Raw genomic sequence first — 23,696 nt, 5'->3', positions numbered from 1 at the left:
TTACAATAAGTAAGATTAATAAGATGTATCTTACTTGTGTGTACTTCACAGAAATAAACTGCCACCATGAGTACCGACGCGGAGATGGCCACTTATGGCATAGCTGCCATCTACCTTCGTAAGCCAGAGAGGGAAAGAATTGAGGCTCAAAGCGCAGCATTTGATGGCAAGAGTGCCTGCTATGTGTCTGATGTCAAGGAGCTGTACTTGAAGGCAACAATCCTCAAGAAAGATGGTGGCAAAGCCACTGTCAAAATACTGGGAACTGAGGATGTACGTATCATTAAATCAGTGTGTACAAGGAATTCAATTTGATCAGTTCTCATGTAACACATTTCCTGTTCTAGGAGAGGGTAGTGAAAGAAGAGGACATCAGCCCAATGAACCCTCCCAAGTATGACAAGATTGAGGACATGGCCATGATGACCCATCTCAATGAAGCCTCTGTGCTGTATAACCTCAAAGAGCGTTATGCAGCATGGATGATCTACGTAAGACTAATTGCCAAATGAGACTGAACAATGTTTGCTGGAAACATGAAGTTACATTTCAATTCTCTCTGATCACTTTTAGACCTACTCGGGGTTGTTCTGTGCCACTGTGAACCCCTACAAGTGGCTCCCAGTATACGATACTGAATGTGTAAATGCCTACAGAGGCAAGAAGCGTATGGAGGCTCCACCCCACATCTTCTCTGTCTCTGACAACGCTTATCAGTTCATGGCTACTGGTAAGTCATTAGCACTCATTTAGAACGCATCAGTATATAGGGTTTTTGTTTTTAACATGTACTTGATTGGTTTATGTTTTTTTCACTTTGACAGATAGGGAAAACCAGTCTGTCTTGATCACGTAAGTTTGTAACATTTACAATTGTTTTTTAAATTAAGATTAATCAAACATATTGGTCACGTTCTTAATGATCTCTGTCTATACCTAGTGGAGAATCTGGTGCTGGAAAGACTGTGAACACCAAGCGTGTCATCCAGTACTTTGCAACAATCTCAGTGTCTGGACCCAAGAGGGACACATCAAAGGTATGTTACTCTATGATGATGACGATTCAGGATTCTTTATCATTAGAAGTTTTTTCAGGGATGAACAAATGAAGTCATTTCCTGACAGCAATTCTTAACCTGGATTATAGGGGTCACTTGAGGATCAGATTATTGCAGCCAATCCATTGCTTGAGGCTTATGGTAACGCCAAAACTGTGAGGAATGACAACTCTTCTCGTTTTGTAAGTATGGAACAGTTGCTACACACGAGAGAAGCATTGTTACATTGCACATGTGGAGGGACATTAATGATTATGTTATTCCAAACAGGGTAAATTCATCAGAATCCATTTCAACACAGCTGGCAAACTGGCTAGTGCTGATATTGAGACTTGTAAGTAACAATCCTTATAGTATACAAACTACTGTAAGTAAGATTTAGCCTGGCTCTGACATATGATCAAAACTTGTAGATCTTCTGGAGAAGTCAAGAGTGACATTCCAGCTTGAGCAAGAGAGAGGCTACCATATCTTCTACCAGATGATGACCGCCCACATCCCTGAGCTGATTGGTAAGAAGATTGAGATATTACAATTGTTTTAACCTTATTAGAGTTTTACATTTATAAGAAATATCTACTGACATGTTTATATATTTGGGATTCTAGAACTGGCACTCCTCACAACCAACCCCTACGACTTCCCCATGTGTAGCATGGGTAAGATCACTGTGGCCAGCATTGATGACAAATTGGAGCTGGAAGCCACGGATGTGAGTAATTTTCAATTCAACATATTTAAATAGACTTTGTGAAACAAATGCAACATCATTCAAACTCTTTTAAGAACTTTTTCTTGAGCAATTATGTTTTTTGTGTCTTTTGAAATCAGAATGCTATTGATATCCTGGGCTTCACTAATGAAGAGAAGATGAGCATCTACAGGATGACCGGTGCTGTGCTTCACCATGGTAACATGAAGTTCAAGCAAAAGCAGCGTGAGGAGCAGGCTGAGCCTGATGGCACAGAGGGTGAGTATTTCATCTTAGCTCAAAGCTTAGAGCTCGGCAAAACATTGGTACATTTCTTGATAACATTGTGTTCTTCACAAATGATGATGGACATTTCTGAATTATTTTCAGATGCTGACAAGGTTGCTTATTTGCTGGGTCTGAACTCCGCTGACATGCTGAAGGGTCTGTGCTATCCTAGAGTGAAGGTCGGAAATGAGTATGTCACCAAGGGACAGACTGTACCTCAGGTAAACAATACATATCAATATTCGACTTTGTACTATTTAAAAACTAAAAATGTAGTACAGAGTTCATTAGGAAAAAGATATGCGATGTCAGTTGGCATTTTTTGTACTTCTGTCAATTAGTTCTAATTGAATGCTAAATTCAAGGGAGATCTTTCATTCAATTTTTGTTTTGGAATTGTCGTGCTATGTTTCTTGAAAATAATATAATATACCAGTTGTATATGTAAAAAATGAAATCACATCAATGTTTTCTTTAAGGTCATGAACTCAGTGCCTGCCCTGGCCAAGTCTATCTATGAGAGGATGTTCTTGTGGATGGTCATCCGTATCAACCAGATGTTGGACACCAAACAAGCTAGACAGTACTATATTGGTGTGCTGGATATTGCTGGCTTTGAAATCTTTGATGTAAGCCTGAGTTCCAACAATTTAGCAGTTAATACTTCAATAAAAAATAGTTCTTATTGCCTTGTAAGAGATTATAAAGATGATATGTCCTTTTGCAGTTCAATACATTGGAGCAGCTGTGCATCAACTTCACCAATGAGAAACTGCAACAGTTCTTCAACCACACCATGTTCGTCCTGGAGCAAGAGGAGTACAAGAAGGAGGGTATTATCTGGGAGTTCATTGACTTTGGTATGGACTTGGCTGCCTGCATTGAGCTGATTGAAAAGGTAAACACTTAATTTATTATATCATAAATCATATGTAACAGTTTTTGTATTTGTTATCATGTATCACTAAATGATATACCTCTTTCAACTTTTTAAAGCCCATGGGCATCTTCTCCATCCTTGAAGAGGAGTGCATGTTCCCCAAGGCCTCAGACACATCCTTCAAGAACAAGCTGTATGACCAGCATCTTGGCAAAACCAAAGCATTTGAGAAGCCAAAGCCCGTAAAGGGCAAGCCTGAGGCCCACTTCTCCCTGGTGCACTATGCTGGTACCGTGGACTACAACATCAATGGCTGGCTGGACAAGAACAAGGATCCCCTGAATGACTCTGTCATTCAGCTGTACATGAAATCCTCAGTGAAACTGCTGGGTCTGCTGTATCCTCCAGTAATTGAGGGTAAGATAGTAACTACAGTAAACACATTTTAAGACCAGAGATAACATGTACTTTTTACAAATCAAATGTATATTTGTAATATTATTTTATTTTAACTCATCAACTATCATTTGTTTATGCTAATCTTGTGACATTCTAACAAAACATCAACAGAGGCTGGTAAGAAGGGAGGCAAGAAGAAGGGTGGCTCGATGCAGACTGTGTCCTCACAGTTCAGGGTAAGCTTTCTCAAAGCAAACATATCTAATTGCTCTCTGTTTAAACTCAAACTCACAATTGTGGCATTTCATGACATGAGACACCATTATGGATTACAGGAGAACTTGGGCAAGCTGATGACTAACTTGAGGAGCACCCATCCTCACTTTGTGCGCTGTCTGATTCCTAATGAGTCAAAGATTCCAGGTAAATAGAGAACATAATCGTGATAGTCTTAATGACTGGGTTAGGTTTGTTTGCATTGAATTAGACACTTACTAATAATTAAAATCATTAATTATGAAATGTATTTTTTTACAGGACTGATGGAGAACCACCTGGTTATCCACCAGCTCAGGTGTAATGGTGTCCTGGAGGGTATTAGAATCTGCAGAAAAGGTTTCCCCAGCAGGATCCTCTATGCTGACTTCAAGCAGAGGTATCATTTATTTATACATAGAATTGTAACCTCTCATTATTACAATGTAATGCTCCCCCTGACAATAAACACTTTCATATAGATACAAGGTGCTGAATGCCGGTGTCATCCCTGAGGGTCAGTTCATGGACAACAAGAAGGCTTCAGAGAAGCTGCTTGGGTCAATTGATGTTCCTCATGATGAATATAAATTTGGACACACCAAGGTAAGTACTTTACATTTACTTCATAACTGAGCTAATGAATATTTACCAAAGACTCTGTACAGTGTATTTGTTGTATGCTACTGTGACTACGGTAGTATGTATTATACATGTAATTAATTAAACTACCTCAGGAGGTAAACTCTGGTAGCCTCTCTTTTTCTATCCCGGAAAATAATAAAAAATAAAAAACAATACTTCCTTGTTTATGATGAAACAAGTGATTAAGACTTGGCCTTAAAACCATTCCATCCAACCAAAAACCATCATATAAATAGGAGTCACATATTTCGTTTTGTTTGTTTGCTTGCTTGTTATACAGTGTTTCAAGTGTTCATTACTTGAATTCCTCATTTATTTGCTGAAAGAAATGTATGTTTCCCCTCCTCGAAAAAAGGTATTCTGATTCTGAAATAATTTGTTGTTTCTGTTTGTTCAGGTGTTCTTCAAGGCTGGCCTGCTGGGTACCCTTGAGGAGATGAGAGATGAAAAACTGGCACATCTGGTCACCATGACTCAGGCTTTAATGCGTGGTTTCCTCAGTAGAACAGAGTTTGTGAAGATGACACAAAGGAGGCACGTAGAAAACTGCTAATTCTGATCAATGGTGTAAAAAAAAGGAAAATGGTCTAAAACCTATTTTTCTGTGCAGGGAAGCCGTATACACCATCCAGTACAACGTGCGCTCCTTCATGAATGTGAAACACTGGCCATGGATGAAGATCTACTACAAGATTAAGCCTCTGCTGCAGAGTGCTGAAACTGAGAAGGAGCTGGCAAATATGAAGGAGAACTATGAAAAAATGAAAACTGACCTGGCTACTGCCCTGGCCAAGAAGAAGGAACTGGAGGAGAAGATGGTTTCCCTTCTGCAGGAGAAAAATGATCTGAGTCTGCAAGTAGCATCTGTAAGTAAATGTCAACAGACAAATACGCTTTTTCATGTTTGTGAATATATAAGAGCTAACATGTATTTTCTATGAAAATCGTCTAGGAAGGAGAAAATCTGTCTGATGCTGAGGAGAGATGTGAGGGACTTATCAAGAGTAAGATTCAGTTGGAGGCCAAACTCAAAGAGACAACTGAGAGACTGGAGGATGAAGAGGAAATGAATGCAGAGCTCACTGCCAAAAAGAGAAAGCTGGAGGATGAATGCTCTGAGCTCAAGAAGGATATTGATGACCTGGAGCTTACCTTGGCCAAAGTGGAGAAGGAGAAACATGCCACTGAGAACAAGGTTTGGAATTCATAATCTGTCCATTAGGTGAAGTGAAATGATAGTGTTCTTTGTATTGATAATTTCTTGCACATTTAGGTGAAGAACCTGACTGAGGAGATGGCCTCTCAGGATGAGAGCATTGTTAAGCTGACCAAGGAAAAGAAAGCCCTTCAGGAGTCTCATCAGCAGACTCTTGATGACCTGCAGGCAGAGGAAGACAAAGTCAACACTCTGACTAAGGCCAAGACCAAGCTTGAGCAGCAAGTGGATGATGTACGATTACAGTCACTTGATTTGGAAAAGCAAGATTAATCTTGAAAAAAACATGATAATTAAAAATGTACACCTTTGTTTAGCTTGAGGGTTCTCTGGAGCAAGAGAAGAAGCTGCGTATGGACCTGGAGAGAGCCAAGAGAAAGCTTGAGGGTGATCTCAAACTGGCCCAGGAATCCGTCATGGATCTTGAGAATGACAAGCAGCAGTCTGATGAGAAAATCAAAAAGTAACTTGGTTTTTCTGTTTGCACAACATCATTTTTTTTAAAGAAGTGTTCAATTGCATGAACTCAATGTACTTTATCAATTTGTTTCACAGGAAGGACTTTGAATGCAGTCAGCTCCTTAGCAAGATTGAAGATGAGCAGTCTCTGGGTGGTCAGCTCCAGAAAAAGATCAAGGAGCTTCAGGTGAGATATTGTGTTACACTTAACAATACTGCATACATTTGCTATTATGTGTAATAAAGTAAATGATTGCTAAAAGAGAAAACATCTACATTCAACAGGCTCGTATTGAGGAACTGGAAGAAGAGATTGAGGCTGAGCGTGCAGCTCGTGCCAAGGTTGAGAAGCAGAGAGCTGACCTCTCCAGGGAACTTGAGGAGATCAGTGAGAGGCTGGAGGAGGCTGGAGGTGCCACCTCTGCTCAGATTGAGATGAACAAGAAGCGTGAGGCTGAGTTCCAGAAGCTCCGTCGTGATCTTGAGGAGTCCACTCTGCAGCATGAAGCAACTGCTGCTGCCCTTCGCAAGAAGCAGGCTGACAGTGTTGCTGATCTGGGAGAGCAGATTGACAACCTCCAGCGTGTCAAGCAGAAACTTGAGAAGGAAAAGAGTGAATACAAGATGGAGATTGATGACCTCTCTAGCAACATGGAGAATGTTGCTAAGGCAAAGGTACACTAGCATTACATGCTTTTTTGAATGACATTACATGTGCCAATTACCAATATGAATATAGTAAATAATGTAAATTATTTTGTGAATAAGATCTGATCACTGATCTTATTTCTTTTTTCCTCATTAGGGAAATCTTGAAAAGATGTGCCGTACTCTTGAGGACCAACTTAGCGAACTGAAGACCAAGAATGATGAAAACGTCCGTCAAATCAACGACACAAGTGGACAGAAAGCACGTCTCCTTACAGAAAATGGTATCTACATGTTTTTGGTGAACGATCCGTGGAGTATATGATTGAGAAACATACCGCAAACTAATGTATTATAATATGTTTCACACAAGGTGAGTTCAGCCGTCAAATTGAAGAGAAGGAAGCTCTTGTCTCTCAGTTGACCAGAGGCAAGCAGGCCTTCACACAGCAGATTGATGAATTGAAGAGACAGATTGAGGAGGAGGTTAAGGTAAGAAACCATTAAGATGGTGTGTATTGGTATTGTTGTAAATTAGATATTGTGCAAAGGTCAATAATATGTCTCACAACAGGCCAAGAATGCTCTTGCCCATGGCCTTCAATCAGCCCGCCATGACTGTGATCTGCTGAGGGAGCAGTTTGAAGAGGAGCAGGAGGCCAAGGCAGAGCTGCAGCGTGGAATGTCCAAGGCCAACAGTGAGGTGGCTCAGTGGAGATCAAAGTATGAAACCGATGCTATCCAGCGCACTGAGGAGCTTGAGGAATCCAAGTGAGTGACATTCAAACTGGTAAATGGCCAGAAGTGTAGCATGTTAACAAAAAATCTACTGATTCCTGAATTGCTGGTAATAATAGTAGTATTTTTAAATGTGTATAGCTTCTTACTTTGAGGCCAATCGTTTAGATTAATTAATATGGTAATTCGTTGTTTCATATATGCAAATATAATTAGAAAATAACGTGTAACTTTATGAGTTTAACTGAGCCACAAATACCTCAATTTTCAAACAGGAAAAAGCTTGCCCAGCGCCTTCAGGAGGCTGAGGAACAGATTGAGGCAGTGAATTCTAAGTGTGCTTCTCTTGAGAAAACCAAACAGAGGCTCCAGAGTGAGGTGGAGGACCTCATGATTGATGTAGAGAGGGCCAATGGCCTTGCTGCCAACCTGGACAAAAAGCAGAGGAACTTTGACAAGGTAACACAATTTACTGTGTTTGGTCAAAACACACAAACAATGACATGAATATTTATTTCGCCCTCTTGCGTGAACATAACCAAATAAACTGTATGAATTGTATTATTCAGGTGTTGGCAGAGTGGAAGCAGAAGTACGAGGAGGGTCAGTCAGAGCTTGAGGGAGCACAGAAGGAGGCTCGTTCTCTCAGCACTGAGCTGTTCAAGATGAAGAACTCTTATGAGGAGGCTCTTGATCAGCTGGAGACCATGAAGCGTGAAAACAAGAATCTGCAACGTGAGTTCTACATCATGTAACATAATTGTTTTTTGATATTTTACAATTTAAGGTTCAACAATATGTTAAACCCATGTATCTTTCTGCAGAGGAGATCTCAGATCTGACTGAACAGATTGGTGAGACTGGCAAGAACATCCATGAGCTGGAGAAGTCCAAGAAGCAGGTGGAGACGGAGAAGACTGAGATCCAGACAGCTCTTGAAGAGGCTGAGGTATTTCTTTCCTGGCAGTTCATAACATTACAAATCATTGACACATATCAGTGTTTGAAGGCAAAGATGAGTGTTTAATTGTTTGATTTCATTAGGGAACTCTGGAACATGAAGAGTCTAAGATCCTTCGTGTCCAGCTGGAGCTCAACCAGATTAAGGGTGAGGTGGACAGGAAGCTGGCAGAGAAAGATGAAGAGATGGAACAGATCAAGAGGAACAGCCAGAGAGTGACTGACTCCATGCAGAGCACTCTGGATTCTGAGGTCAGGAGCAGGAACGATGCCCTGAGAATCAAGAAGAAGATGGAGGGAGATCTGAATGAGATGGAGATTCAGCTCAGCCATGCCAACCGCCAGGCTGCTGAGTCCCAGAAGCAGCTCAGGAATGTGCAGGCACAGCTGAAGGTATTGAAAGGAACAGTTGTTTTTCCAACTATGGTAGATTGGGCTACATTTTGGCATTCATGGATATGTCTGATCTTTTTCTCACTAGGATGCACAACTGCACCTTGATGATGCTGTCAGAGCCCAGGAGGACTTCAAGGAGCAGGCTGCTATGGTGGATCGTAGAAACGGTCTTATGGTGGCTGAAATTGAGGAACTTAGAGCTGCTCTGGAACAGACAGAGAGAAGTCGCAAAATTGCTGAGCAAGAGCTGGTTGATGCCAGTGAGCGTGTTGGACTTCTGCACTCTCAGGTGAACATACCCAATCATTTGTTTCAATTATTCAAGAATCTAATGAGATCTTAAATATTGTGAATATTAGACAGGTGTTGACTTAGGAGGCTAAATATGTTTACCTTTTAGAACACAAGCCTTGTGAACACCAAGAAGAAGCTTGAGACAGACCTGGTCCAGATCCAGGGTGAAGTGGATGACATTGTTCAGGAAGCAAGGAATGCAGAGGAGAAGGCTAAGAAGGCCATCACTGATGTAGGTTTCAATGTCATGTGTTCTTACTTTAACTGCAATGGTTTTTCCTTGGTATTTCTAGTTAACATGTTTTGCTGTCTCCTGTAGGCTGCTATGATGGCTGAGGAGCTGAAGAAGGAGCAAGATACTAGTGCTCATCTTGAGAGGATGAAGAAGAACCTGGAGGTTGCTGTTAAGGACCTGCAGCACCGTTTGGATGAGGCTGAGAACCTGGCCATGAAGGGTGGCAAGAAGCAGCTCCAGAAACTGGAGTCTAGGGTAAAAAAAAGTCATACTAAGATTTATATAGCTGAAAGAAACTTTTGAAAACAAGCTGGATACTTAATGTTTTAATGTTATTCAAAAGGTGCATGAGCTGGAAGCAGAGGTTGAGGCTGAACAGAGACGTGGAGTAGATGCTGTTAAAGGTGTCCGCAAATATGAGAGGAGAGTTAAGGAGCTCACCTATCAGGTAAAGTCACTTTTATAGTTAACATGTACAGTACAATATCTAATTTGATCTAATATACTAACCTATTAAAATATTGAAATGTGCAAATCTTACCTGTCTTTCACAGACTGAGGAAGATAAAAAAAATGTTGCCAGGCTGCAGGATCTGGTTGACAAATTGCAGCTGAAGGTGAAGGCCTACAAGAGGCAGGCCGAGGATGCGGTAAGGACAATATATACATTTTTTGTGTAGATATGTCAGATTTATTTTTACCAGCAAATCTTGCTGATTGTTAAGATTACCATCACATTCTTATATTATATTTTAAAGTGTTTGAAGGTTTCTGTACCTTAAACTATGTATCTCTTATTCCAGGAGGAACAAGCCAATACTCATCTGTCCAAGTGCAGGAAGGTTCAGCATGAGCTGGAGGAGGCTGAGGAGCGTGCTGACATTGCAGAGTCCCAGGTCAACAAACTGAGAGCAAAGAGCCGTGACTCTGGCAAGGTAACTATAAAGACATTTCAGCTTTTATGAATGAAAATTAAATTAAATAACTCTTAATGCCTTACTTAAGTCTTGACAGGACAAATATAGCACACATCTTTATGAAATGAATGACAGAGAAATTATTCAGATGTATGCAGAGTATAATGTTTATGCATATACACTATGTATTTATATTTTGTTTGTTTTTTTAACAGGGAAAAGAAGCAGCTGAATAAAGCACTTGAGTGGATTGACTGTTTCTAATCATATAATATGATGTGAAATATACCACAATAAACGTTTTTGATCTTTAATGGAATTGTCTTTCTTATTAGTGCGAATGCTTTGGCGGTGTAATGCCGTGTTATGCATGCCCGCCAAAAAGGAAATTATATCGTTTCCAAACCTAACTTTGCCGTACTAATCATTGAAATGACTGCGAGTGTTCGCTTTACGCTGTGGCACGCTCCCGCGAGGTGCAGTGGGCTGACCCGTCCCTCCCTCCAGGCCGATCACGCAGACTGCGGAGGGAGCCTCAACTGAGTCGAAAAGGCAGCGCACCTATGCACTTATGCGGCGCAATTAGTGTGGCGCGGCACGGTTTTGCTGCTGCGAGGCTCCACAAGCATCTAATATGCTTCTAGAAAGGGCAAATGTGAAGCTTGGAAAATGTAGGACAAAGCATGACAAATTCTCCCATCTTTGTTTGAATGTCTGGCATACAGTATGTTACATGCAACACACATGATGCATACATTTCTCCACCTCGAGCGATAGAACTACTAACAAAGAACTGCTAACAGAGCACTTATATACTAATAACGGACTGGCTTATCTATAGCCAGTTGAGTAGCACTTGAAATACTTGGCTCTATGAAACCTGATGTACTTATATGATTCTGTTTTCTTCAAGGTTGTGTCTTCCTGGTCGAATGTACATATTGTAAGTCGCTTTGGATAAAAGCGTCAGCTAAATGCAATGTAATGTTAAAAAAATGTAATTTCTGATGTAGAGGTATGATTTAAAATCAATAATGACCAAAACATATGTATCCGATGTTACCATGTGTAATTATTGAGGCCTGTGGAAAGGAAAGCTTTTAAGCATGCTTCCAATGTGTATTTATAGGTCCATAGCACAGGCAATGGTAAGGAGAGCCTAAGACATTCCAATCATTATTAAGTCTGAGAGTACTTTTGGATCCGTCAGGATTAGTTGGTGGGACAGTTTGAGGAGAAGGGTAAAGAGGTTGACTATTGTCACTTTAACCCCAACATGTAAAATTTGCAAGAGCATAATGAATATCTTGGTCAAAAAAATCCAAGAAACCTTTCATGTGAAGCTGCACAATGTAAAGTTTGAAAGATTCTGACAGAGAGAGACGTTTTATGTAGAGAAGAGCCAGAGAATGCGACGAGCTATTCAAAGTATCTTTGTTTAATTATTGTTTCAAGTTTATTGATTATTGATAGTGAGAATGTCTTACTGATTATTTTTTTCATTATACAACAAAACCTAAAAATCCATCTTTCAAATAAAATTAAACCTAGTTTTACTGTAGTAATCCAGGACATTGATTTAATATTTGTTTAAATTGTTTGATCACAAAAGGATTCTGTAAAATAAAAAACATTATACAAGTTATGCTATACAACTGTTAATTGTTATATTACCAAAATATAAATTATGGTTTAATTAATCAAATTAAAGAAGCAGTTTTAGGTCATAGAAATTAATTTAAAAGGAATATACCTTTAAAAAAAATGAAGAGGGTGTTCAAGAGCTTTAAATAAACTTAAAGACAAGACCTGACCATACTTACTGAAACCTGACACATCAGATGATATGTAACAACAATATCAGTTGTATGCCAACAGTCTGCCATACCACATTTGGTGTATGCCACATTTAACTTTTACTGTGTCATCAAATTGTATTCAATATAAAAGACACTGGGGGACACGATAGGGCGTAGCAGCAACAGCCTCTTCTGTTTTCCTACTTGGGGTAATATGCTCTCTTAAGCTTGAAATAATTTGAAAATGTTTTTCATTCTCAATTATTTTGTTGTTATAGAAATATGTGTTGAGTGAGTCTTGTTTTACCTTCTCTAACAACTAAATACTGTTTTGAACAGGATTGATTCAATACTGTTGAAGGAGAGGGGGTTAGGTAAGGAAAACCTTTAAGTGTTTAATACATGTGCAAATTATTTATTCTTCATTTAATGTCTGTTGTAATTAATTGAAACGTTTACAAATCATCAAGAATATGTTAGTATATACTCTTAGTTAAAACCAAGTCTGAAACGGACTTACAGAGATAATGTTTACATGCACATTTGTAGATATTTATCTGCATCATTTTAAGTTCAAATTATGTTGAATAACATGTGCAATCTAATGAACATGGCTCTAAGTTGCAATTAATTTGTAATCATCCAACAGACATCAGCCGGCACCATGAGCACAGACGCGGAGATGGCCACTTATGGCATTGCTGCCATTTACCTTCGTAAGCCAGAGAGGGAAAGAATTGAGGCTCAAAGCGCACCATTTGATGGCAAGAGTGCCTGCTATGTGGCTGATGTCAAGGAGCTTTACTTGAAGGGATCAATCATCAAGAAAGATGGGGACAAAATCACTGTCAAAGTCTTGACCACTCAGGAGGTTTGTATCACAAAGTCAGAGTTAAAGTGGGAAGCCAGAGAGAACTAGGAATGTAAAATGATTGGATCTAATTGTGAAACATTTCCTGTTCTAGGAGAAGGTAATGAAAGAGTGTGATGTGTATCCAATGAACCCTCCCAAGTATGACAAGATTGAGGACATGGCCATGATGACCCATCTCAATGAAGCCTCTGTGCTGTATAACCTCAAAGAGCGTTATGCAGCATGGATGATCTACGTGAGTAAATGTGTCTAATGAGAATAAGAAAAATATTGGATATTGCTATACATATATAAATCTATATATATATATATAGGAAGGTTACATTTCAATTCTCTCTGATCACTTTTAGACCTACTCTGGGTTGTTCTGTGCCACTGTGAACCCCTACAAGTGGCTCCCAGTATACGATTCTGAATGTGTAAATGCCTACAGAGGCAAGAAGCGTATGGAGGCTCCACCCCACATCTTCTCTGTTTCTGACAACGCTTATCAGTTCATGGCTACTGGTAAGTCATTACCACTCATTTAGAACGCATCAGTATATAGGGTTTTTGTTTTTAACATGTACTTGATTGGTTTATGTTTTTTTCACTTTGACAGATAGGGAAAACCAGTCTGTCTTGATCACGTAAGTTTGTAACATTTACAATTGTTTTTTAAATTAAGATTAATCAAACATATTGGTCACGTTCTTAATGATCTCTGTCTATACCTAGTGGAGAATCTGGTGCTGGAAAGACTGTGAACACCAAGCGTGTCATCCAGTACTTTGCAACAATCTCAGTTTCTGGACCCAAGAGGGACACATCAAAGGTATGTTACTCTATGATGATGACGATTCAGGATTCTTTATCATTAGAAGTTTTTTCAGGGATGAACAAATGAAGTCATTTCCTGACAGCAATTCTTAACCTGGATTATAGGGGTCACTTGAGGATCAAATTATTGCAGCCAATCCATTGCTTGAGGCTTATGGTAACGCCAAAACTGTGAGGAATGACAACTCTTCTCGTTTTGTAAGTATGGAACAGTTTCTACACACGAGAGAAGCATTGTTACATTGCACATGTGGAGGGACATTAATGATTATGTTATTCCAAACAGGGTAAATTCATCAGAATCCATTTCAACACAGCTGGCAAACTGGCTAGTGCTGATATTGAGACTTGTAAGTAACAATCCTTATAGTATACAAACTACTGTAAGTAAGATTTAGCCTGGCTCTGACATATGATCAAAACTTGTAGATCTTCTGGAGAAGTCAAGAGTGACATTCCAGCTTGAGCAAGAGAGAGGCTACCATATCTTCTACCAGATGATGACCGCCCACATCCCTGAGCTGATTGGTAAGAAGATTGAGATATTACAATTGTTTTAACCTTATTAGAGTTTTACATTTATAAGAAATATCTACTGACATGTTTATATATTTGGGATTCTAGAACTGGCACTCCTCACAACCAACCCCTACGACTTCCCCATGTGTAGCATGGGTAAGATCACTGTGGCCAGCATTGATGACAAATTGGAGCTGGAAGCCACGGATGTGAGTAATTTTCAATTCAACATATTTAAATAGACTTTGTGAAACAAATGCAACATCATTCAAACTCTTTTAAGAACTTTTTCTTGAGCAATTATGTTTTTTGTGTCTTTTGAAATCAGAATGCTATTGATATCCTGGGCTTCACTAATGAAGAGAAGATGAGCATCTACAGGATGACCGGTGCTGTGCTTCACCATGGTAACATGAAGTTCAAGCAAAAGCAGCGTGAGGAGCAGGCTGAGCCTGATGGCACAGAGGGTGAGTATTTCATCTTAGCTCAAAGCTTAGAGCTCGGCAACAACATTGGTACATTTCTTGATAACATTGTGTTCTTCACAAATGATGATGGACATTTCTGAATTATTTTCAGATGCTGACAAGGTTGCTTATTTGCTGGGTCTGAACTCCGCTGACATGCTGAAGGGTCTGTGCTATCCTAGAGTGAAGGTCGGAAATGAGTATGTCACCAAGGGACAGACTGTACCTCAGGTAAACAATACATATCAATATTCGACTTTGTACTATTTAAAAACTAAAAATGTAGTACAGAGTTCATTAGGAAAAAGAAACACGATATCTGTTGGTGTATTTCTTTCAATGAGTTCCCTATATTTAATACTAAATTCAAAAGTCAAGGGACATCTTTGATGCAATTGTTATACTTGAAATGTTGTCATGTTTCTTTATAAAGGTAAAAAAAACGGTTTTATATTGTCAAAAATGTAATCACATTACGGTTTTCTTTAAGGTCATGAACTCAGTGCCTGCCCTGGCCAAGTCTATCTATGAGAAGATGTTCTTGTGGATGGTCATCCGTATCAACCAGATGTTGGACACCAAACAAGCTAGACAGTACTATATTGGTGTGCTGGATATTGCTGGCTTTGAAATCTTTGATGTAAGCCTGAGTTCCAACAATTTAGCAGTTGATACTTCAATACAAATTTGTTCTTATTGCCTTGTAAGAGATTATAAAGATTATATGTCCATTTCAGTTCAATACATTGGAGCAGCTGTGCATCAACTTCACCAATGAGAAACTGCAACAGTTCTTCAACCACACCATGTTCGTCCTGGAGCAAGAGGAGTACAAGAAGGAGGGTATTATCTGGGAGTTCATTGACTTTGGTATGGACTTGGCTGCCTGCATTGAGCTGATTGAAAAGGTAAACACTTAATTTATTATATCATAAATCATATGTAACAGTTTTTGTATTTGTTATCATGTATCACTAAATGATATACCTCTTTCAACTTTTTAAAGCCCATGGGCATCTTCTCCATCCTTGAAGAGGAGTGCATGTTCCCCAAGGCCTCAGACACATCCTTCAAGAACAAGCTGTATGACCAGCATCTTGGCAAAACCAAAGCATTTGAGAAGCCAAAGCCCGTAAAGGGCAAGCCTGAGGCCCACTTCTCCCTGGTGCACTATGCTGGTATCGTGGACTACAATATCTCTGGCTGGCTGGACAAGAACAAGGATCCCCTGAATGACTCTGTCATTCAGCTGTACATGAAATCCTCAGTGAAACTGCTGGGTCTGCTGTATCCTCCAGTAATTGAGGGTAAGATAGTAACTACAGTAAACACATTTTAAGACCAGAGATAACATATACTTTTTACAAATCAAATGTATATTTGTAATATTATTTTATTTTAACTCATCAACTATCATTTGTTTATGCTAATCTTGTGACATTCTAACAAAACATCAACAGAGGCTGGTAAGAAGGGAGGCAAGAAGAAGGGTGGCTCGATGCAGACTGTGTCCTCACAGTTCAGGGTAAGCTTTCTCAAAGCAAACATATCTAATTGCTCTCTGTTTAAACTCAAACTCACAATTGTGGCATTTCATGACATGAGACACCATTATGGATTACAGGAGAACTTGGGCAAGCTGATGACTAACTTGAGGAGCACCCATCCTCACTTTGTGCGCTGTCTGATTCCTAATGAGTCAAAGACTCCAGGTAAATAGAGAACATAATTGTGATAGTCTTAATGACTGGGTTAGGTTTTGTTTGCATTTAATTAGTTTTGTGTGGCTTCAATTAAGACACTTACTAATCATTAAAATCATTCATTATGACATTTATTTTTGTACAGGACTGATGGAGAACTTCCTGGTTATCCACCAGCTCAGGTGTAATGGTGTCCTGGAGGGTATTAGAATCTGCAGAAAAGGTTTCCCCAGCAGGGTCCTCTATGCTGACTTCAAGCAGAGGTATCAGTCGATATTGTAATAGGTTAATTTTTGAAGCAGATTATTAAAATGTGATGCTCCCACTGACCATACACCTTTTCATAAAAGATACAAGGTGCTGAATCCCAGTGTCATCCCTGAGGGTCAGTTCATGGACAACAAGAAGGCTTCAGAGAAGCTACTTGGGTCAGTTGATGTTCCTCATGACGAGTATAAATTTGGACACACCAAGGTAAGCACCTTCCCTTAACATACTAAAGATTCATTTTGAATGAAGTCAAGTGGTTCAGTTTAGTGTGTCTGATCATTTTCATATTAATTTAACATGTATATATGAACCTTCGAAACCAAAAAAAATGAAAGAAAATAGGAACAAATTTGAAACTCTCTTTAATTTAAGATATTTGGTGCCAAGGAAACATAGAAGTGAATTACTGGCACGATAAAGAGAAAGAAGCCACCATGTGGCAGGACAATATCAGTTCATTAAGATTAAGATTAAGATGAACTTTTATTAATCCCTCATGGGGAAATTATTTCTCTGCATTTGAACCATCCTAGTGTTAGGAGCAGTGTGCTGCCATTTTTGAACGGCGCCCGGGGAGCAGTGTGGGGAACGGTGCCTTGCTCAGGGAGACCTCGGTAGCACTTGGTCTTTCGGGGACTTGAACTGGTGACCTCCCAGTTCCCAAGCCAAGTCCCTATCGACTTCGCCACCACCGCCCAAATTATAAAACGTATTTATCTTTTGTTCAGGTGTTCTTCAAGGCTGGCCTGCTGGGTACCCTTGAGGAGATGAGAGACGAAAAACTGGCACATCTGGTCACCATGACTCAGGCTTTGGCCCGTGGCTATATCATGAGAAAGGCGTTTATAAAGATGCTTGAGAGAAGGCATGTTGCTAACAACTCATTCTCAATTGTGATTTGAGAATTCAAATATAACATTGTCTAAAAAAGCTGTTTCTTTTTTGCAGGGAAGCTATATTTACCATCCAGTACAATATCCGCTCATTCATGAATGTGAAACACTGGCCATGGATGAAGGTCTACTACAAGATTAAGCCTCTGCTGCAGAGTGCTGAAACTGAGAAGGAGCTGGCAAATATGAAGGAGAACTATGAAAAAATGAAAATTGACCTGGCTACTGCCCTGGCCAAGAAGAAGGAACTGGAGGAGAAGATGGTTTCCCTTCTGCAGGAGAAAAATGATCTGAGTCTGCAAGTAGCATCTGTAAGTACAAACATTATCAGACAGATGAGATCGTTTTTCCATGTTTGTCCAAGTTGATTTGCTCATTTCTAATTTTAAAAAATCGTTTAGGAAGGAGAAAATCTGTCTGATGCTGAGGAGAGATGTGAGGGACTTATCAAAGGTAAGATTCAGATGGAGGCCAAACTCAAAGAGACAAGTGAGAGACTGGAGGATGAAGAGGAAATGAATGCCGAGCTCACTGCCAAAAAGAGAAAGCTGGAGGATGAATGCTCTGAGCTCAAGAAGGATATTGATGACCTGGAGCTTACCTTGGCCAAAGTGGAGAAGGAGAAACATGCCACTGAGAACAAGGTTTGGAATTCATAATCTGTCCATTAGGTGAAGTGAAATGATAGTGTTCTTTGTATTGATAATTTCTTGCACATTTAGGTGAAGAACCTGACTGAGGAGATGGCCTCTCAGGATGAGAGCATTGTTAAGCTGACCAAGGAAAAGAAAGCCCTTCAGGAGTCTCATCAGCAGACTCTTGATGACCTGCAGGCAGAAGAAGACAAAGTCAACACTCTGACTAAGGCCAAGACCAAGCTTGAGCAGCAAGTGGATGATGTACGATTACAGTCACTTGATTTGGAAAAGCAAGATTAATCTTGAACATGATAATTAAAAATGTACACCTTTGTTTAGCTTGAGGGTTCTCTGGAGCAAGAGAAGAAGCTGCGTATGGACCTGGAGAGAGCCAAGAGAAAGCTTGAGGGTGATCTCAAACTGGCCCAGGAATCCGTCATGGATCTTGAGAATGACAAGCAGCAGTCTGATGAGAAAATCAAAAAGTAACTTGGTTTTTCTGTTTGCACAACATCATTTTTTTTAAAGAAGTGTTCAATTGCATGAACTCAATGTACTTTATCAATTTGTTTCACAGGAAGGACTTTGAATGCAGTCAGCTCCTTAGCAAGATTGAAGATGAGCAGTCTCTGGGTGCTCAGCTCCAGAAGAAGATCAAGGAGCTGCAGGTGAGATATTGTGTTACACTTAACAATACTGCATACATTTGCTATTATGTGTAATAAAGTAAATGATTGCTAAAAGAGAAAACATCTACATTCAACAGGCTCGTATTGAGGAACTGGAAGAAGAGATTGAGGCTGAGCGTGCAGCTCGTGCCAAGGTTGAGAAGCAGAGAGCTGACCTCTCCAGGGAACTTGAGGAGATCAGTGAGAGGCTGGAGGAGGCTGGAGGTGCCACCTCTGCTCAGATTGAGATGAGCAAGAAGCGTGAGGCTGAGTTCCAGAAGCTCCGTCGTGATCTTGAGGAGTCCACTCTGCAGCATGAAGCAACTGCTGCTGCCCTTCGCAAGAAGCAGGCTGACAGTGTTGCTGATCTGGGAGAGCAGATTGACAACCTCCAGCGTGTCAAGCAGAAACTTGAGAAGGAAAAGAGTGAATACAAGATGGAGATTGATGACCTCTCTAGCAACATGGAGAATGTTGCTAAGGCAAAGGTACACTAGCATTACATGCTTTTTTGAATGACATTACATGTGCCAATTACCAATATGAATATAGTAAATAATGTAAATTATTTTGTGAATAAGATCTGATCACTGATCTTATTTATTTTTTCCTCATTAGGGAAATCTTGAAAAGATGTGCCGTTCTCTTGAGGACCAACTTAGCGAACTGAAGACCAAGAATGATGAAAACGTCCGTCAAATCAACGACACAAGTTCACAAAAAGCACGTCTCCTTACAGAAAATGGTATTTACAACTTTTAGTCAATGATCAGTATTGTATGTTATTGAGCACAAACTAATGTATTATGACATTTTTCACACAAGGTGAGTTCAGCCGTCAAATTGAAGAGAAGGAAGCTCTTGTCTCTCAGTTGACCAGAGGCAAGCAGGCCTCCACACAGCAGATTGATGAATTGAAGAGACAGATTGAGGAGGAGGTTAAGGTAAGAAACCATTAAGATGGTGTGTATTGGTATTGTTGTAAATTAGATATTGTGCAAAGGTCAATAATATGTCTCACAACAGGCCAAGAATGCTCTTGCCCATGGCCTTCAATCAGCCCGCCATGACTGTGATCTGCTGAGGGAGCAGTTTGAAGAGGAGCAGGAGGCCAAGGCAGAGCTGCAGCGTGGAATGTCCAAGGCCAACAGTGAGGTGGCTCAGTGGAGATCAAAGTATGAAACCGATGCTATCCAGCGCACTGAGGAGCTTGAGGAATCCAAGTGAGTGACATTCAAACTGGTAAATGGCCAGAAGTGTAGCATTTTTGTAAAACTCAACTGATGGCTGATATTCTTGTATGATTACTTGAATCTAAACAAACATTGTCTATATAAACATTATTTTTAACTTGTGTTTACTTACAAATATTAGAGATTGAAAGACTTCTTTCAGGTTGATCTAGAATTTGAAAAATATTTTAAAATAGTATTATTTTTATTATGAGCGTCTTTAAGCATCAAATACCTTCATTTTCAAACAGGAAAAAGCTTGCCCAGCGCCTTCAGGAGGCTGAGGAACAGATTGAGGCAGTGAATTCTAAGTGTGCTTCTCTTGAGAAAACCAAACAGAGGCTGCTGAGTGAGGTGGAGGACCTCATGATTGATGTAGAGAGGGCCAATGGCCTTGCTGCCAACCTGGACAAAAAGCAGAGGAACTTTGACAAGGTAACACAATTTACTGTGGTTGGTCAAAACACACAAACAATGACATGAATATTTATTTCGCCCTCTTACGTGAACATAACCAAATAAACTGTATGAATTGTATTATTCAGGTGTTGGCAGAGTGGAAGCAGAAGTACGAGGAGGGTCAGTCAGAGCTTGAGGGAGCACAGAAGGAGGCTCGTTCTCTCAGCACTGAGCTGTTCAAGATGAAGAACTCTTATGAGGAGGCTCTTGATCAGCTGGAGACCATGAAGCGTGAAAACAAGAATCTGCAACGTGAGTTCTACATCATGTAACATAATTGATATTTTACAATTTAAGGTTCAACAATATGTTAAACCCATGTATCTTTCTGCAGAGGAGATCTCAGATCTGACTGAACAGATTGGTGAGACTGGCAAGAACATCCATGAGCTGGAGAAGTCCAAGAAGCAGCTGGAGACAGAGAAGAGTGAGATCCAGACAGCTCTTGAAGAGGCTGAGGTATTTCTTTCCTGGCAGTTCATAACATTACAAATCATTGACACATATATCAGTGTTTGAAGGCAAAGATGAGTGTTTAATTGTTTGATTTCATTAGGGAACTCTGGAACATGAAGAGTCTAAGATCCTTCGTGTCCAGCTGGAGCTCAACCAGATTAAGGGTGAGGTGGACAGGAAGCTGGCAGAGAAAGATGAAGAGATGGAACAGATCAAGAGGAACAGCCAGAGAGTGATTGACTCGATGCAGAGCACTCTGGATTCTGAGGTCAGGAGCAGGAACGATGCCCTGAGAATCAAGAAGAAGATGGAGGGAGATCTGAATGAGATGGAGATTCAGCTCAGCCATGCCAACCGCCAGGCTGCTGAGTCCCAGAAGCAGCTCAGGAATGTGCAGGCACAGCTGAAGGTATTGAAAGGAACAGTTGTTTTTCCAACTATGGTAGATTGGGCTACATTTTGGCATTCATGGATATGTCTGATCTTTTTCTCACTAGGATGCACAACTGCACCTTGATGATGCTGTCAGAGCCCAGGAGGACTTCAAGGAGCAGGCTGCTATGGTGGATCGTAGAAACGGTCTTATGGTGGCTGAAATTGAGGAACTTAGAGCTGCTCTGGAACAGACAGAGAGAAGTCGCAAAATTGCTGAGCAAGAGCTGGTTGATGCCAGTGAGCGTGTTGGACTTCTGCACTCTCAGGTGAACATACCCAATCATTTGTTTCAATTATTCAAGAATCTAATGAGATCTTAAATATTGTGAATATTAGACAGGTGTTGACTTAGGAGGCTAAATATGTTTACCTTTTAGAACACAAGCCTTGTGAACACCAAGAAGAAGCTTGAGACAGACCTGGTCCAGATCCAGGGTGAAGTGGATGACATTGTTCAGGAAGCAAGGAATGCAGAGGAGAAGGCTAAGAAGGCCATCACTGATGTAGGTTTCAATGTCATGTGTTCTTACTTTAACTGCAATGGTTTTTCCTTGGTATTTCTAGTTAACATGTTTTGCTGTCTCCTGTAGGCTGCTATGATGGCTGAGGAGCTGAAGAAGGAGCAAGATACTAGTGCTCATCTTGAGAGGATGAAGAAGAACCTGGAGGTTGCTGTTAAGGACCTGCAGCACCGTTTGGATGAGGCTGAGAACCTGGCCATGAAGGGTGGCAAGAAGCAGCTCCAGAAACTTGAGTCTAGGGTAGGATATTATTCTAAGGGTTACACATGTAAAGCAAGACTTTGGGGAGAAAAACAGTATACTTAATTTTTTACTTTTATTCAAAAGGTGCGTGAGCTGGAGGCGGAGGTTGAGGCGGAACAGAGACGTGGAGTAGATGCTGTTAAAGGTGTCCGTAAATATGAGAGGAGAGTTAAGGAGCTCACCTATCAGGTAAAGTCACTTTTATAGTTAACATGTACAGTACAATATCTAATTTGATCTAATATACTAACCTATTAAAATATTGAAACGTGCAAATCTCACCTGTCTTTCACAGACTGAGGAAGATAAGAAAAATGTTGCCAGGCTGCAGGATCTGGTTGACAAATTGCAGCTGAAGGTGAAGGCCTACAAGAGGCAGGCCGAGGATGCGGTAAGGACAATATATACATTTTTTGTGTAGATATGTCAGATTTATTTTTACCAGCAAATCTTGCTGATTGTTAAGATTACCATCACATTCTTATATTATATATTAAAGTGTTTGAAGGTTTCTGTACCTTAAACTATGTATCTCTTATTCCAGGAGGAACAAGCCAATACTCATCTGGCCAAGTGCAGAAAGGTTCAGCATGAGCTGGAGGAGGCTGAGGAGCGTGCTGACATTGCAGAGTCCCAGGTCAACAAACTGAGAGCAAAGAGCCGTGACTCTGGCAAGGTAACTATATCAAACGTGTTTAATCAAAAACAATGTATTTTAAATCTGATTACGTTTTACCCAACTTTAAGGCATGTTAATTTGTATCAAAATCAATCTAACCTTTTATGTCTATGTTTCCAGGGAAAAGAAGTAGCCGAGTAAAGCACACTGCCCGATCAGCTGTTTCTAATCATATAATATGATGTGAAATATTCTGTAAAAATAAAGGTTTACCTTTTTGCACTTATTTTGCCATCTGCCTGCTCTTTTGATTGTATGAGAGATACTTTTTAGACTGGGAAATGGTATCCCAGTATGCTATCTAGAAATCACATTTGCACAAGCAGTGTTATCCTACCCAGTGGACCAAGCTCCACAAAAAAAATAACAACATCAAACATGGTGATTCTCATTATCTGTCTTAATTGTGATATTTTTAAGTATAACTTCAGGTGCCTTATTATCATGTTTAAGCAAAAATAAAGAAGGTGCTAATGCATGCCCTGATATTAATTTGGTCAGAAAAGGTGCAATAAAATCACTGTATAGATGCATGGCTGATTCTGGGTTCTGGCAAGGGTTTTTGGTTCTGTGCTATTTTTAGAATGATACTTTAGGTTGATGCATGGGTTTGTGACATAACCTTATCCACCCAACTGAAGTACTGAAAGTCATAGGGGGTATTCACATAGAGGAGAAGGAGATTGGCTGGGATACTTTGTCGAGTATATAGCCAAGCCCAAACATGACCGGTTGGGGCACCATTGTTTGGGCCAAAAAGAATACCATTGAGATTTTTCAAAATTCAAACACCTTATGTTTAAAATTCCCCTCATTCACACATTCCTATAGGAATAAGAAAACATTTGTATTCTTATTTCATAATTAACTGAGAATTCCATGTTCATGTTACAATACTGGCTACATAGCTAAAAGTTGATGTAGGCTATTGAGCCTTTGTGT

General features: G+C 40.0%; 1 protein-coding gene across 1 annotated transcript; it reads left to right on the top strand.

Moving 5' to 3' along the window:
* The first annotated feature begins 51 nt into the window (after positions 1-51).
* LOC117448453 (uncharacterized) lies at positions 52-22,980 on the top strand. The gene is made up of 77 exons (XM_034085766.1): positions 52-273; positions 348-491; positions 574-730; positions 825-852; positions 941-1,037; positions 1,148-1,240; positions 1,329-1,392; positions 1,472-1,570; positions 1,667-1,770; positions 1,890-2,028; positions 2,140-2,258; positions 2,517-2,666; positions 2,765-2,935; positions 3,034-3,334; positions 3,488-3,552; positions 3,652-3,739; positions 3,854-3,971; positions 4,054-4,177; positions 4,614-4,750; positions 4,827-5,082; positions 5,169-5,411; positions 5,490-5,666; positions 5,750-5,895; positions 5,988-6,078; positions 6,177-6,566; positions 6,697-6,823; positions 6,913-7,031; positions 7,114-7,310; positions 7,553-7,736; positions 7,847-8,012; positions 8,102-8,226; positions 8,322-8,630; positions 8,719-8,922; positions 9,034-9,159; positions 9,247-9,417; positions 9,506-9,610; positions 9,717-9,812; positions 9,966-10,097; positions 12,528-12,749; positions 12,844-12,987; positions 13,103-13,259; positions 13,354-13,381; positions 13,470-13,566; positions 13,677-13,769; positions 13,858-13,921; positions 14,001-14,099; positions 14,196-14,299; positions 14,419-14,557; positions 14,670-14,788; positions 15,048-15,197; positions 15,295-15,465; positions 15,564-15,864; positions 16,018-16,082; positions 16,182-16,269; positions 16,406-16,523; positions 16,611-16,734; positions 17,259-17,395; positions 17,479-17,734; positions 17,825-18,067; positions 18,146-18,322; positions 18,401-18,546; positions 18,639-18,729; positions 18,828-19,217; positions 19,348-19,474; positions 19,555-19,673; positions 19,756-19,952; positions 20,213-20,396; positions 20,507-20,672; positions 20,755-20,879; positions 20,977-21,285; positions 21,374-21,577; positions 21,689-21,814; positions 21,902-22,072; positions 22,160-22,264; positions 22,371-22,466; positions 22,620-22,751; positions 22,875-22,980. The coding sequence occupies exons 1-77, from the start codon at positions 67-69 to the stop codon at positions 22,893-22,895; spliced, it is 11,574 nt and encodes a 3,857-aa protein (XP_033941657.1). The 5' UTR covers positions 52-66; the 3' UTR covers positions 22,896-22,980.
* The last annotated feature ends 716 nt before the right edge of the window (positions 22,981-23,696 follow it).

Source organism: Pseudochaenichthys georgianus, chromosome 6, assembly GCF_902827115.2.
Source record: "Pseudochaenichthys georgianus chromosome 6, fPseGeo1.2, whole genome shotgun sequence".
NCBI lineage: Eukaryota > Metazoa > Chordata > Actinopteri > Perciformes > Channichthyidae > Pseudochaenichthys > Pseudochaenichthys georgianus.
Note: the sequence above shows the minus strand (reverse complement) of the source record. Positions and strands in the feature narration are given on the sequence as shown.

Coding starts and splice junctions, on each gene's coding strand:
- LOC117448453 (XM_034085766.1), top strand. CDS start 67: ATGAGTACCGACGCGGAGATGGCCACTTATGGCATAGCTGCCATCTAC. Junction 9,813..9,965: donor AGAGGCAGGCCGAGGATGCG/GTAAGGACAATA, acceptor CTCTTATTCCAG/GAGGAACAAGCCAATACTCA. Junction 17,735..17,824: donor TGAGTCTGCAAGTAGCATCT/GTAAGTACAAAC, acceptor AAAATCGTTTAG/GAAGGAGAAAATCTGTCTGA.